The sequence below is a fragment of the Lepisma saccharinum genome, chromosome 20 (genome assembly GCF_977018435.1).
Source record: "Lepisma saccharinum chromosome 20, izLepSacc3.1, whole genome shotgun sequence".
In the NCBI taxonomy this organism is placed as follows: domain Eukaryota; kingdom Metazoa; phylum Arthropoda; class Insecta; order Zygentoma; family Lepismatidae; genus Lepisma; species Lepisma saccharinum.
Window position 1 is genome coordinate 35,985,041 of NC_139248.1, and position 16,657 is coordinate 36,001,697.

The 16,657-nt window shown below is 36.2% G+C and overlaps 1 protein-coding gene across 1 annotated transcript in view; it reads right to left on the bottom strand.

Moving 5' to 3' along the window:
• LOC146003227 (chitin synthase chs-2-like) overlaps nucleotides 1-16,657 on the bottom strand; it is a 133,723-nt gene that overhangs the window by 23,485 nt on the left and 93,581 nt on the right. Inside the window, exons 13-17 of the mRNA XM_083141395.1 lie at nucleotides 11,493-11,719; nucleotides 10,419-10,586; nucleotides 6,821-7,129; nucleotides 3,564-3,802; nucleotides 949-1,076 (exon numbers count right to left, since the gene is read on the bottom strand). Of these exons, the coding sequence (XP_082997521.1) occupies nucleotides 949-1,076; nucleotides 3,564-3,802; nucleotides 6,821-7,129; nucleotides 10,419-10,586; nucleotides 11,493-11,719 (1,071 nt within the window). The remainder of the gene's footprint in view (nucleotides 1-948; nucleotides 1,077-3,563; nucleotides 3,803-6,820; nucleotides 7,130-10,418; nucleotides 10,587-11,492; nucleotides 11,720-16,657) is intronic.

Below are 16,657 nucleotides of genomic sequence, written 5' to 3' on the forward strand. Positions count from 1 at the left end.
ATCACTGTGTACTTTGTTTATAAATAAGCTAATAGAATCATAATTTCCAAATCAAATTAATTAAAATATATAATTAGGTAAACAAGTAAAACTAAACTAAATTTTTAATAAAATTCCAAATAAATTATAACAAAATTACAAAAATTAGCAATCTCCAAACCAATAAATATAAGAGTTTATTATAAAGTTATAACCAATATATTAACCAGAAGCACATCCCCCCAAGTGATTTATGAATTATAATAATTATAATAATTTCAAAAAATACCATCATCATTATAACATAATAACCAATTATTGCATGAGTGTCACATACATATTTTATCATTCACTAAAACTCACCAAAATCATATTAATTTTTCATAAATACTGTTTTGTTTATACAGGTGCAGTTATATATTAATGATAATAATTACAGAAATTACCATCATTACCAACCAATTGTACACTTGTTACTGGCAAGAGTGCGTGTCTTGAATAAGATGCATCCAAACGAGATGGCTGATAGGCTCACCAAGAGATTTTTTGTCCAATATGTACGTTACATTTATGATTTTATGTACAAAAGTAATACAAAAATATTGGGAACACTGTAGGGAACAATGTAATTTATCTTCAATTTTTTGTAAACAAGAAATCACAGTTGAAAAATCTAAAAACTAGAGGTTGTGAGCCTGACATCTCCCCCCTTTCTCCTCGGATAAACTAGGGAAAAAATTCGAAGCTTTACTGAGGATTGTATTGGCCGTAGGTCCAGGTGCCAAGCCAGAACCTCGTTGGCCTGGAAGACTTCAGTTACCGGGGGTGTACTACATGGAAGTGAGTCAGACATTTGGGTGCCTTCTCAAATGTCACCCCTTACAGCCCTAATAATATTATGCAATTAGAGCACTAAACTAAGCTTGGCCTCATGGGCTCTATCAATAAATAAACCAATAAAATAATCACCGTCAGCCATAACAGGGTCAGCCATGCCAACGTCCTGCAGCAAGGGGACGCTCTCTGACGGCTGCTCCAAGATTGTCTGCATCCCTCCGCCGCTCAAACTGGGCGTCCTTCTGCGTTTCGACAGAAAGCTGCAATATACAAGTATCAAATTAATTTGTATCGCGTTAAACTAGTATTTTCTAGGTCTTCGTTTGTGCAAAAGTTTAGGTCTTGCAAGTGCTAGTTTTCGAAATATCGACAGGTAACTTTCTGATAGATTGTTCCCTGTCAAAGCCAGTCAAATCGAGTTTATATTGTCGCATTGAGCTGTTATTTGGTAGATCAATCAGTCAACAAAATTTTGTTTTCATCGCTCTTGTAGTTTCAGGGATACCGATACGGACACTTTTTTCAGTTCTTGCTGAATACTGCAAGAAAATGACCACTATTCACAAATAAAAATGATTAGAAATCAATCTAGGCCTAAAACTGTTGTGTATGAACAAATTACTTTAAATTAAATACATAATTTTAAATAGTTGAACGTCAAACACAACACTGCCATACAAATTAAGAATCAATGCACCACCATTCTATGAACAGAAATAATACGATAGAAATACTGATATTTAAAAAATATACACGACGTTCATTGTCTTTGCTTGTTGCTGATGATAAGCTTTCTTTATATTCCCACTAATACGTTTTTATTTGTCGCTCTATATGTTGTTATTGAATTTATAGCTTTTGACTTTAAGTTAAGAATAATTGCAATACAATGAAGGGTCTAAGATTCAAAGACCTCAACAACTCTACCGCGCACTGTGATTGGGCAGCTCCCACTAAAAGGAACTTCACGCTGTGCTATTTCTCGGCGCATGCTCTTGTAACAAGACTCTTCTGCAACCCTCCGGTCTACAACCGCGGAAGGAGAAAACTATACTGTCACAATATGTTTGGCAACTTGGGGTGTCTCCGACTCGAGTTTCGTACCGCGAGCGGCGTTCGGCACCCTAGGACACGAAAGAGAACGATGTGAGCCGAACATAACCGAACCAATCGCTGATTGTCTTCTAGGCGCCAATTCAGAAAGCGCCCAGTATAGAGTAAGGTGGGGCAAGACTGCGCAGTTTGAGTTTATAATTTTATATTCAAGCTATGAATCTACAGACACACATGAAAAAAGCAATACACATTGCACTATCCTTTGCTAACTCACAGTAAATTTCCGAAAGCTGAATGAACAATATTTCTGCATGAAACAATTACAAAACCGTGACCATGCAAATGCGTAGTCTTACCCGCACCGCGGGGTAAGACTGCGATCAAGTTCGGGTAAGAATGCGCACTTTCTACACAGAGTCACATTTGTATAAAAAGAAACACAAATCACCTAAAAAAGTTATTCTATCATATGGGATACATTTCTCGCGGCATTCTCACAGTAGGCATAGTGAATCCCGTCCTTCACTTGGGTTAGGAATCGCTAACACAAATCACAAATAAAGGTTCCTGTTTCATACGAGGTGCTATTTTCATGCCACCACTCGTCACATGTGGAACACTGGATCCAATCCTCTACTGGAGGATCGCTGTACTTCTCATTACAACCTGGTCAATTGTACTCTTTCTTCTGGCGTTTTCTGCTTGCTACATCTTCTTCAACAACGATGTTCCGTTTCTGTTTCCCCTGAACTTTCTTCTTACTCTTCTCAGCCAACGAGGCTTCCAAGTTGACTTTGAATAGAGATCCAGTTAACACCTGAGACTGCCTTCCCTTTCGTCGGCGGTGCTGAATATGCTCTTCACGTGGAAGTGGTGAATCTGGTTAACAGAAATGTGCGATGATCCAGTATTGTTAACTCCACTTGTTGAAGGCTGCTCACCTGGAGTTGGAACTGATACATTTGTTACAGTAGAGGGAAGAAACTCGTCCTCAGTGAAGATGTCTTGATTGAAAGGGCATAATCCAGTCACTTCAAAGCCCTTCGTGGCATTCCCACCTGTAGCTGCCTTCCCATATGCCTTTGTAAAAATGGATGCCACTTGGAAAACTGTGATTAGGCGACCCGGATGGTTACTCATCCACTTATCACACTCAGATGAATAAAATGACTTCAGTGGACCAAAAAATGATCTATCTAATGGCTGGGCCTTGCAAGCCACACACTTGTGGGGTAAATCTGCGCCGTGCGCAGTCGTGCCCCGTGCTGCATTCCTGAACAAATCACGTGATGCTGCCCAGCCATTGCACAAAGCAATGGAAACTAATACGCAGGTGGACTCGGCATTACCACAGCTTCTTCTATCCAACAACATCGTAATATTGTATACATTCACAGTGACGTAGTACTCAAAACACGTAGTACCAAAATAAATAGCAAACCCCCTCAAAATCTTTTCACTTACCTCTCTCAGCACAACGAATTTCAAACGTATCTTCACCACTGTCCACAGCTAGCTACCATCTTGGACGAAGTAACGATGGGACAGTGGTGCCAACTGTGTGTGATTTTCACCTCGAAAAACCGGTGCGCAGTCTTACCCGCCGCGCAGTCTTACCCCACCTTACTCTAACATTTAAACAATTGGACAATCTCCAAGATTGTTTATTTTCTTTTTTAAAAAGTTCTTACCCTTCAATTTCAGCAAATCGACTGTCGAGGGTCCTGAGGATCCTAAGGCTCTCGTCTTCTCTCTTCTGGTCGGCGCAGCAGATGCACTTGAAGAGGTTGCCGAAGGAGAACTCGACGGAACCATCGTCGCTGTTGTCCTGCCCCAGGCGCTGGAGTTTGGTCAGGAACGAGCTCTTCTTCTTGTTGTTCTCTGCTTCCTTCTTCAGTTCTTCCTCTTGCTGTTTCTCCATTTCTAGTTCCTGGTGGGAAAACAAAATAAACTGAAAGATCGTCTAAACAAGACAAAAAAAAATGTTATTAAGTTAATGCTTGCAGCAAGTTTGCAGAAAGGTTGCAGCGAGTTTGCAATTTGCAGCAAGTTTTCAGGAAGATTGCAGCGAGTTTGCAATATGCAGCAAGTTTACAGGAAGTTTGAACGAAGATTGCAGAAAGCTGAATTAAAAAGAAATATGAATCTCTAAATGTTAGTGACAATGGTTGACTGATTGATTTAGTTTATTTTACTTCACTTTTATGCGACTTTAAGCTAATCACGATGATGAGGATATATCGTGATAACATGAGATGGATGAAGGAACAATAACAAACATATATGAATGACACAACATGAGCCCCACAGACATTGGCGGATTTAGTAGTAGGGGCACGGGGCATCATATTACAACGAAACAGGTAAATGATCGACCAATCCTTTTCCAGACATTACACGAATAATCAAATTTCAGAACAACTACACTAATCCCCCACCACATTTACTACACCAACAAGTCTACACCGGAAATCAAATCCATGACTTGTTATCCATGGTCGGGAAAGTAACCTGACCTCTTGCCGAAAAGAGTTGCACCACTTTTTGCTCCACCTTCTTCGTAACGATGAAGAATTTTGGACAAAATCTGAGTTTCGGCTTTCAGGGCAACGATATCTCAGGAATAAAAGTTTGCAAAACGTACAGTTCTCTCATAATTCAAGATATTCGATATTTCATTAACGCACGTTAGCAGGGGGGGGGGCGGAAAGGGGGGAAGGATTCTCTTAATGGAATGGCGGCCACCCCGTCACTGTTTCGGATTCACCCTAGCTGCAACTTTTTTGCTTCGCCCTTACAGTTTGTACCATCACTTCAGAGTCCTCCTATTTGAAATCTCTCTAATAAGCCTTGGCGAGAAGAAATCTATTTGTTGTTAATCAACTCAATACATGTCAATTACACAATACTATAACTGATCTGTGATTATCAGTCCTTATTTCACTCGAATCGATACATTTTAGATTACTCAGAGTAGGATTTGAATTTTTTTTATTAGGTGTAGCTTTTCTGCTTCTTTTGGCTAATCGCGACGATGATGATGAGTAAAAATATGATGAAGTTTATGGGAGGACGCTTCAAACAACACCAATATCAAAGGATTTGAACGCGGGATCCCTGACGTCTTAGCATCCTGTGCGAACCACTCCGCCCACGGCGGTCGACACTGAGATTAAGAATGAATTAATTAATTCATTAATTTATTTTACTTCGCTTTTCTGCCACTTTTGGCTAATTGCAAAGATGGAGATGTATGGTAATAAATTGAAATGGATGAAGGAACAATCACAAACACATATGTGCAGGACACAAACACAAGTCCCATAGGATTACACTGGCATGGGTCAAGGCAGCAGAGGTTCACTATCCTGCAAAATGCAGTCCAGGGAAGTGAAGTTGACATTTGGGTGTGTATAAAATCATTGAAAACTGGTGGGCTGTTAAACTTCTTAATCTACAAACCCCCTCCCCCACAAACATATGTGTAAATTATACGATATACATATTTGTAATGTTATTAACAGTCAAAATAAATTACTCAATTAAAAATATATTATTATTTACATAAAGGAAATTAATTTGTTACTTTTGTACATATCAGATATTGTAAAGCAGCTAACTAATTCCTTTACTGACTGGTTAAAGATGTTAATAAATTATGAAATAGTTGAAATGGTTTTATTTTATGTAAGTTTTTGTTTAGTTTGTGTTTATGTTAATATAAATCAATTACATTTCATAGTTATTATTTTCTTGCATTCTTGTTTACTTTTGTTGTGCGTATTGATAGATTTGTTAATGATCTCTTGAGAGAGAAAGCATTCAATTCTCACAACTACACTAATTTGTGTCTGTTTTCGATATTATTCTTAGTAAAGTATATTTGAAATTAAAAGTAATTGCTTATCTTAGTTTAGTTTAGTTTAGTTTATTTGCGTCCAAGGACTACCGGTGTGTACAATTTACAGTACATGGTAATATAGGACATGTCAATACTTACATTACAATACAATACTACAGTAATAGATTTTACAAATACAAAATACATAGCCAAAAATTGTAAAAAATTGGGTCTTACTCTGGTATTATATCAAAATCACAAAACAAATATAACATGAGAAGATATAGAACATTACAGCCTACTTCTAGGTGATACTAATAATCCACCTTCATTTGACATTTAAATTTACGAGAATAATATGTGATTATACTACATTATATACATTTTGTCTTATGTAAAGTCGCTTCCATGTATTCAGCTATAGAATAAAAAACATTTTTCAGAAGCATTGATTTTATCTTGTACTTGAATATCATCAATTTTGGTTCCTTCCTCACATCTTGTGGTAGTTTATTGTAGAGATCTATGGAAGAGTTTAAGGGACCTTTCTTACATAAGTTAAGGTGGCAGTGTTTTATGTGAAGTTTTGTCTTTATTTCTTGTGTTTAGGCCATGTATTTCCTCATTTGTGGCAAAGTTGGAAATATTTTGCTTAACATAAATTAAGCATTCATAAATGTATACTATGCAGGGGAGAGTTAACACATTAAGTTTACGGAAAAGAGTTCTACATGAATAAGTTTTCTTTACTCCAGCTATGATTCTTATAGCTGTTTTTTGAAGCATAAAAAGGACATTGGAGTGGCCCTTGTTACCCCAAACCATAATCCCGTATCTTAGTAAAGCATCAAAGTTTGCCATATAAAGGCACTTTACAGTTTGGGTGCTTGAGATGTCTACCATTTCTCGAAGGGCATAGCAAACACTACTTAATTTTGATTGTAGCGTATTTATGTTTTCTGTGTTATAACAAAAACTCCGCCCCCCGGAAACTTTGGTTGGGGATTTTTGAGGCCAAGATTGTCGGGGGGGGGGGGGTTAGCACCCTGTTAAAGGTCCACCCCTTACACGCCACTGAGATTAGGAAAACTTGCGAGATAGACTCACCTCTTTTGTCTTCTGCTTCGTGGCTACTTCCCTAGTGCCCCAGGAGACGACGTTCAGATTGAAGAGAGAGTAGATGATAAGCAGGAGGTACATGCTGGGGACAGTGATGTAGTACATGATACCATGAGGCAAGCAGTGGAACTCCAGAGGATGGAGCATTGCCGTCACGATGAAGCTCCCGGCCACCGCAAACAGGAAGAGGCTGGAGGGGGCCAGAGGACCGTCGTAGGACATCTGCATCGCTATTCCAACCAACACTGCCATCATGAGGAGGCCGTACGCTGTGCTTATGATCTGTGCTAAAGCCAGCTGCAAGTAAGAAAAACAAGTCTCAATTATGAACAGGGTGCGAAATCATTGTATTCTGGTTGGGGACAAAGATCTTAACACACAAACACATATACAGGGTCTGGTAGAATGATCTCCCCAATTTGACTTGGCCACCGTGCGCGCTGTATTGTCAGTGGGCGCTAGAGTCGTACATCCTAGCAGCACAGGACATGCCATTCTAGTTGCCATCATAGCGTGGACTGGTGAACATCGTTCGTTTGTGCTGGAAACCTATTTCAATAGTGGTGACTCTGTGATTATGCTCACCTCATTACATGGTGACATCTTATGGCCGGCTCGGTCACCAGACCTACTACTTTGTGTTTTTTTCTTTGGGATACCTGAAGGCTGAAGTCTTTAATTCTGTATATGCCGAAGACAATTGCGGAATTGAAGGATGCCATTTGTAACGCGATCGCAGCAATAACAACGACAATGACTGAGCGAGCAGTGCAGGCTTCAGGAGTGTATACCTTTTGCAGGCAAACGTTTGTACGATATAATCTTCAAAACAGAGTGATGACTAAATGGCACACATTTTTCTGTGTTACGGTAAAATAAAATTTGGACTAGGATCTATACTGCCCTTTTTATTGCTGTATCAAAAAGGAAAGATAATTCTGCCATTGTATATATGATACAATGAAGGTGTGTGAATTACTTTATGATGTACATATTTAGTATATTATTAAATACAAAAATAAATAACTAAACAGCAGGGTGCATAAAAATCATGAATTTATTTTTTTTAAAAAATGTTGATTTTTTATTTAAACTGAATTTTTATATATTTTTTAAAAAAGAAACATGTTTAAAATTGTTTGCATGGTTTTTGGTACCATGCACATAGATATATATTTATTATAGAAAGGCTTTTTCTAGTAAATGGCACTGTAAAATATTTAAACAGTTTGATTAAAGCAAATAAACAATACGTAAACATACATTTTTCTGTTTCTGATACTATAACTGCTATGGAAATGAGATTGTTAATTAAACTAATAATAATTTCCGTAACTTTTCTTCCAGTGAAACTAAAACATTCTGGATGTACTCTATAATTGTAACTTAAAATATTAACTTAAGGGGAAGAGATACAGTTATGCACCAATGGTGAATTTATTTAAATATCGCCCGAAATGGGCATTGCTACTAAAAAAAAACCCTGGGTGTATCGAAGAGTATAAATTTCTCTCCATGTTACAAGTAGAAGCGGTTTTTTTTATGTTGATTATTAAGCTGGACAAGATGTTTGAAAAATATGATGAATAAGAATTTTCGGAATCCCATGTATTTCTTATTGGGAATCAATTTCAACATCAAGTTACGGCTAATCAAATGGAAGTTTCGACTTTTCCGCTGGTGAAATGCATCTTCAAACTGCCCTCTTCCCGTTGATATCTTTATCTATTCCATCGGAAGTTTTACATTCCTAAGAGAACGAAGCAAGTCATACTCCCATATGATCAATGCTTTTCTCCTTGCCTCCTGGCAGTGTTGCCAAAGCTGATGCTCTTAAAAGAACGAAATTTCACCTTAAATAGAGTTAAAACTGAAATTCATGGAGCTGATTTACGAAGGATGGATAAAGTGCATCCTATGGTTTGATTGATTGATTTGTTGTTTTAAGTCCACTTTATGCACAGTAAGGCTAATCGGGACTGAACCTACAGTTTAAAGTGGGATCCGAACCACTATGTGCCTCCACCGGGTATCGAACCCGGGACCCCTTGATTACAAGGCGAGGACGCTACAACTGCGCCATCGGGGTAATCCTAGGGTAATGTTTGTTGTCAAAGGGGTGGGGCCCGGGGGCACTGCTATTATCGTTAACTCTAAATTGATGACAATTTATTATTAGTTTTCAACATCTAGATCCGGCGGCATCGCCCATCTCAATAATCCACCGATGGTCGTATGAAATCGAAAATAAAGAATTCCCTGATAACAATATTATGTCAATTTCACGTCAAACACGGCGATATAAAGAAGTAGCTGGGGAGATAAGAGGGAGTGGGGCGACGCAGCTAATATAACAATATCACGTCACGTGCAAAATGTATAATTATGACGAAAGTTGGTCTATGTGGGCCGGGACCAGTGATGGCATCATAGTGGGGCACGGGGGTTTGCGTCCCAGTTCACAGCCGAACGAGTGTACGAAAGAGCCATATCTGGCTCCAAGAGAGCTAAGTTGGCACACTGCACCGGACGGAAGATCTTGTCAAGAGTCCATGAAGACTGTATAGCATGCCCTTAAATATTTTTATAGTATTTCTACCTGAATTTTTAAGATTTTTTTAATGATAGTTCGAAAAATATCAGCTGCCGTGTTTATTTACAGTTTAAAGATATTGACATTATTTATGGTTTAATATGATTTGTATTTTGTATATTATTCTACACAAAATGTTTGCTATTTTTACCCATAAAATTATTGAATTTTAAATAAAAAGAATTCCTATGTTTACATTTCCTTTCGTAAGAGCTTCTCACCATCAGTAAATGTATTTTATTTCCTTTATTTTCCTACCTTACAACCTAATAATCACCATTAAATTATTACGAGAGTGTTTTGGATATCTACAAAATCCTTATGTACATTATTTTATAAATTATTTATTTAGAGTGATTTAAATCAATCCAACCTGCTAAACAGTTAAATAAATATATATAAAGGAATTAGCTTGTTTCTTTTATGTATATTTATATCAGATATTTATAAAGTAGCAACTAATTCTATAATCACTGTTTAAAAGTAAACGGTTGCAAAATAGTTGGAATGGTTAACAGAAGTCAATTAGATTTAAGACTTTAACTTAATACTTAATCTTGCTTTCTTGTTTTACTTTATTGTGCATTGTTATTAGTGTAGATCTGTTAATGGGCTCTTGGAAGAGACATAAAGAGGAGGAGAGAAATATTATTCTTAGAAAAGTATATTTGAAGTCAAAACTATTTGCTTATCTTAGTAGTTATAACAATAACTCTACCACACCCGGATTTTTTGGGGGGGGCGATTGTTTAGAATAGGATTGTTGGTGGTGGAAAATCCCCCCGTTTTCAGGCTTTTGAGGCCATATCTAATTTGAACATAAGTACATGCTTTACTCTAAGTGTATATATGCTATATACACTATCTGTTACTTATAATTCCTTGGCATTATAAAGTTATTTATAAAACGTTTGTTTATTAATGAGAAACTTATATAAAATATAAATTTAATTTTAAATTGTATTTCGTATAGAATGGAATAGGATAAAATACCTGTATCTTTGATTTGCAAAAGTAGCATACAAGCATGAACAATACTATTGGAATAAGATTATACATGAAGCTGATCCAGTTGTCAATCTTGAATGCGGCGTTCATTGCTCCAACCAACATGAGGAAGATAGTCCCTGGTCCCAGGATTGTGCCAGCCATAAGAACGATCTACAAATAAAATAAGAAACATTAATAGTTTCATGACAAAAATGATCAAATCATGGAACCGTTCGTGGACAGCTGAAAACACATGATTCCATCTCAATACGAAATTTTGTGATTTATTATTACTTTACGTCACCTATGTGCAACTGCAAACAGGTATAGAATTATTTGATTGTCGGAGCAATCACAAATAATATTCTGTCGAATAAAATATGTACTTCATATGTCTCTCATATTCTCTAATTTATGAGACATCGATAATCGATACGTGATTTCGACTTAATATAGCTTAACTCCCGCAGACAGACGATGACTCTGATCGTGGAATTTTATTGCATTTTTTTAGTATTAAGTTAACCCTTCAGTATTCCAAGTTTTGTATTTACATTTGAAGTAGATTATGAGTATTCCATACATACTCGTATAGAATTGTTTCGATGTTTCACTGGAAGTCCAAACAAAGACTCAATCGAGAAAAGTATGAAGAATATAATTCATATTTTAAAAATACTTCAGTTAACCAAATTTCAAATTTATAACTTGTATAGTTTCAGAGATCCTCCCCGATGACGTAGTGCTGGTACCGCAACGGGATCTGTTGCCTTTTAAACAGAAAAGACTTCGACGTTACCTGGTTCCTCCCAGCGTAGAGAAGTCTACTGTGATTCAAAGGCAACAGATCCCGTTGCGGTAGCACTGGCAGAAACTGTTCCACGCAGGTAAAACAGCGACAGCGAAATTCAGGTGAGGCCAGGTCGGCTCGGTAGCTCAGTGGTTAGAGCAATTGCACGGTATGCCAGAAACCCGGGTTCGTGTCCTGGTCGAGCCTGCACTTTTCGCTGAGAATTTCTACGTAGTACATCTCCTGCGTGTGCCTAATCTTCAATATTTTTATTGTTAATAAAATACCTGGTAGCATATGTAGAGCGACGAGATGTTATCGTTGACTTTAGTGATGCTCTTGAAGTCCATTAGAAGGTCCATGATGTTGGCCATGGTGGAAGGAACCCACCTTCTGCGTTGGTTGTAGAACTCATTGAAGCCTTCGGGGCAGTGAGTGAACGCATCACTTGCGGCCGAGTACTCCACTCGGTAACCTTGCTGAAGAAGAAGAGTGCATAGCCACCGGTCTTCGCCTGGAGTAAGAATTACGATAAAGTTCTAAAATTATTCTGAATATTGGCAACTCCAGAGACATATACGAACTAAAGCACTAACTTTGAAAAAATCAAGTCTCCATATCTTATGATTTCTTGTTTGAAATGAATTCCGTCAACTGAAACCGTTGATGAATTCCGTGACCTGAAGGTCCGGATTTGGATCGGAGGTTTGAGGGTATTTATTGCAGATTCAAAAGGATTTCCCAACTCAGGAATTATGGAAATTTCAATGAAGACAGCGTCATCTCAGAAACTGGTCTTTACCAGTTGGGTATTTCAGTGAAATGTCTTCCCAACTCAGGAAGTCCTACTAATTGCCTCGGGAGAGGACGAATTGGCGTTCGGAATAGTTGACATTACTGTGTAATCGCTAACCTAACCTACAAGCATAAGATCCGCAATATACTCAAAATATATTAGAGGAGAGAAGAAACTCCATGTAAAGATTTTTTCTATAAATGGATAGATATGTACGTATTAAACATGCAGGAAAGATAATAGCCTCTCAAAAGCTAGTCCTAATACCTCTCCCCCATCCCTCCCGAGGCAGTGGTTTCTGATGTGAAAACATTTCACGTGAAAATATCGAGTAGTATAGAAATACGATAGTGGATGTTTGTGCCCTCGGGCGTTTAATATTCGCAATTCATTTGCACGGGTGTTAATTAATTTGCACACGGGTTTTAATTAATTTGCACGTATTTAGAATTTATTTGCATGTACTTAGAATACTTTACATTTATGTATTTGCATGTTTATAACTTTTTATGAATATATAATTATTTATTTTATGAAAAATATGTATATAGAAGGTAATTAGAGGTACTAAACGCTATGCATATGTTTTTATATTCATTACTGCAAAGTATGTAATGTATCAATCGATAATATTAATGTTTATAATATTGAAAATAAGAGTTTATGGTTTATGAACCGCTATGAACGGTGGTAATGATACGAAAGAAGACGGTCCCGGTACTCGAACCCGAGATATGTAATATTATTAATTAGCACTATGTAATAATGTATGTTATTATGGTATGAAACACGATGGTTTCACACGCTAGACAGAATACTGTCTCAGAATTTCGACTCGGCTCTGATGCCAGACAGAGAATGAATTAATATTCAGCGCAGGTAGACGAGAAAGGAATTTGGGAGATGTGCGGTCAAGGTCAAATGACGTCACAACGTCAGGACAAAGAAGGAACCCGATTGACCAATCAGAGAACGCGTCGGTAGATTTTCAGAACCGGTTTTTTCAAGGTTAACCAGTACGCAAGAACAGGAGAAAGGTATACAATGCCGTAGGGCAGGGGAGGGATTCAACCAGACAACAAAGGATGTCTGAGAATGCGCAGCAAGGGTCAAATCTCTGAAGCTATGCGGTTTCCGCCGCCAATTAATATTCCGCTCAGGTTTGCCTCCAAGGCACAGGACGCTTTAGCGCAGGTTTTTTTTATCTGTACTATGAAGAAGGGAGAGCTATTAGGGACGGGGCCTACAGTTTTCACCATTTGCTTTTATCACGGGGTAACGAACCTAGGACCCTTTGATTATTGATTTAGGTAGTAAATGTATGTTACTGTGTGCTATTTAACTTAATTTTGAGTTTATTTTTTACCAAACTTTGACTTTAAGTCAAACATTTTCACAGCTTATCCTTATTTTTACAAAAATAACACTATTTGTACTATTCAAGCAACATTTTTTATTAAATTTTGGACTCGCAAAGATATTTTTACAACTTTTTAACTTATTATTTTACAACTTTATATTAATTTTTTTACCAAAATAACACTATTTGTACTAATCAGGCAACATTTTTTATTAAATTTTGCACTCACAAAGACATTTTTCAACTTTTAACTTATTATTTTACAACTTTATGTTAATTTTTTACCAAAATAACACTATTTGTACTAATCAGGCAACATTTTTTATTAAATTTTGCACTCACAAAGACATTTTTCAACTTTTAACTTATTATTTTACAACTTTATGTTAATTTTTTACCAAAATAACACTATTTGTACTATTCTGGCAACATTTTTTATTAAATTTTGCACTCACAAAGACATTTTTCAACTTTTAACTTATTATTTACAAGTTTAGGCTTATTTTTATCAAAATAACACAATTCAATCTGTTCAGGAAAGACTTTTAGTCGCATTTTCGACACACAAAGTGTGTGTTCTCAACTTCTATCTGTTTATTTCACAAGTTTAGGCTTATTATTACTCAAATAACACAATTCTATCTGTTCAGGAAAGATTTTTAGTTATATTTTCGACACACAAAGTGTGTGTTCTCAACTTTTATTTGTTTATTTTACAAGTTTAGCCTAATATTTACTCAAATGACACTATTTATATTATTCAGGCACTATTTTTATTACATTTTGGACTCTCAAAGACACACACACACACACACACACACATACACACACACACACACACACAGAGAGAGAGAGAGAGAGAGAGAGAGAGAGAGAGATTTTTTCCAAGTTTAGGTTTCTTTCCACTCAAATAACACAATTTAGATGTGTTTTGAATTATATTTTGGATGCAAAAGTATGTTTTGACAAGTTCTACCCTTTTATTTTACAAGTTTAGGATTTTTATTACTCAAATAACACAATTTAATCCAGTCAGGAAGGATTTGTTATTATATTTTGGATGCACAAAGAGATGTTTTCAACTTTTTTACTGATTTTTTGCAGGGTATGTATTAATTTGTATTTATTTTGTTTCGTATCATATATACATTTACAAATTTTTAATTTAGAGTTTAGTATTTATTTAATTTTTTTTTTCAAAAACACTAAAGAAAAAGTACTTTTAGCTAAAATGTAAGCCACAGAATATATTATTATTATTATTATTATTATTAGGGTTTACTGATTTCCACTATGCTATTTTTGGTTCTGTATTTCTATATGTATTTATTTAGGTCAGGTTACGCCTGCTACGTAGGAAAGTTTGTTTATTTTAGAGTTTGCTGAGTATTTTGTTACTTTTATACTAGGTAAAGTTTTCTAAATATATCAGGAAGGGCTCCATCCATATACTTTTGTTTTTGCTGTTTGGAGATGATGCGATCAGCATCACTCTCCATCTGCTTTTTATTTTATGTACCCAATATTATTTTGAGGCTTAGTGAATTCTAGAGCCTATTTATGCAGGAGAGAGGGCTTGAAAATTTTCATTTCAGATAACCCACAACTATTTGTCAGAGTATTTTAAAGGATATTTTATATTTATTATGTGCTACTAGAATATCAAAGCTTGCTTAATTTTTATGTCTGTAACGCTGTTATTGTATTTCTAGCTAAGCCTTACTGGATAAAGTACACGAAATGTTTATCATTTCGACTATTTACTTTTATACGAGGCCAAATTTTTAGTGTAACGAAAATTATTGTGTGTCTATAAAGACTGAAATCCCTTTACCGAGGGGTCCACAACTGGACGCTTACCAACATTGTTTTTTTTTCTTTTTTAAATATAACCATTTATCAATATATTGACAATTCACAGGACAAGACGAAGTTCACACACGACTGACTATATGAACCATAGGTCCACTTGCTAAACTTTTTTTCTATGCTAGAAGAATAATTTAGCCTTATAGCTTTTTTCAAGGTATTTTGAAGTATAACTGGTTTTTTGGGTGCATCAACACTTGGGTTATTTCCATTTGGTTTATTACACTAGGCTACAATCACTATCTGAACACTGAAATCCTCTGATTGAAACTAAAAGCTTAGGCTGTAACTAGGGATTTAGTATGTATATCGACAATTTATAGGACAACACGAACCTTACAAAGGATTGTAGGTGATGTAGGCCCACACGCCAGAGCTTTGTTAACCTGCAAGAAGCATTTACAGCTAATGCTACGAGGAAATGAGGTTGATTTTTTACTGTTTCACAAGAATGCTACCTTTTATACACCCAATATTTGCTTTTCAAGTAACTTCATGTACCAGAAGTACTTACAGGCCAACTCTAACTAGACTTCGATTTATATAAATGTAGCAAGAACTATATTTCTGAGGAAGTACGCAAAAGCAGATTACCCGATTAAAGTATCTGAAAAACATATTTTTCTATGCAAGTATATTTTTATTGACTGGATTATTTAACAGATCAAACAGGAAGACTGCAAAATCCATTAAATGTAGTTCTATAGTATATGTGGTTTCAGAGATATAAAAAGAACAAATATAAGATTTCGCTTTTTTTTGCTTCTGAGGCTAATCGCGACGCTAAGGGTAAATGGCGAGGAAATGTAACAGTCCCAAAAGTTATGGGCTGCATGTAAGTTAATACCACAGAGATATTACAGTAGGTGTAGGTTCTACCACCAGAACATTTCTATCATAATAATACTGGTTATGCTGTACTGTTAGCTAAAGATGCTGATATTTGAGAAACTTAAAAGCTTATTTGCAAAATTTTAGATAAATAATAATCTGTTAGACTGTAAACATATTTTATATCCATTCTGCACAAGATCCGATGACAAAATTTAAAACTTGTAATCGCCCAGACAGGGACTCGAACCCTGGACAGATAGGTTAAAAGCCTAACGCTATACCAACTAAGCTATCTCGGCACAAGGTATTCTTTTCTTGAAAAGTTAGTTATGTTAAGAAATATAATGAAACATTTGAGAACACTCTTGGTCTGGTTCGACAGACAAGGAGACAACATTTCCAAATTTTTACTGACTGGGTGTATTTTCCCACTATAGAGGCCTTCACTATATGTAATTCGAAACGCTAAAGTTCAGCTAGCTTCCAAAATTGAGGTAAAGATTGTGTTTGGCGAGATTAACAAGTTACAATTATATCCAGTTACGGACAAATAAAGCTAAAACTCTTAGATTTACTGTACTAGCCAAGTTTTA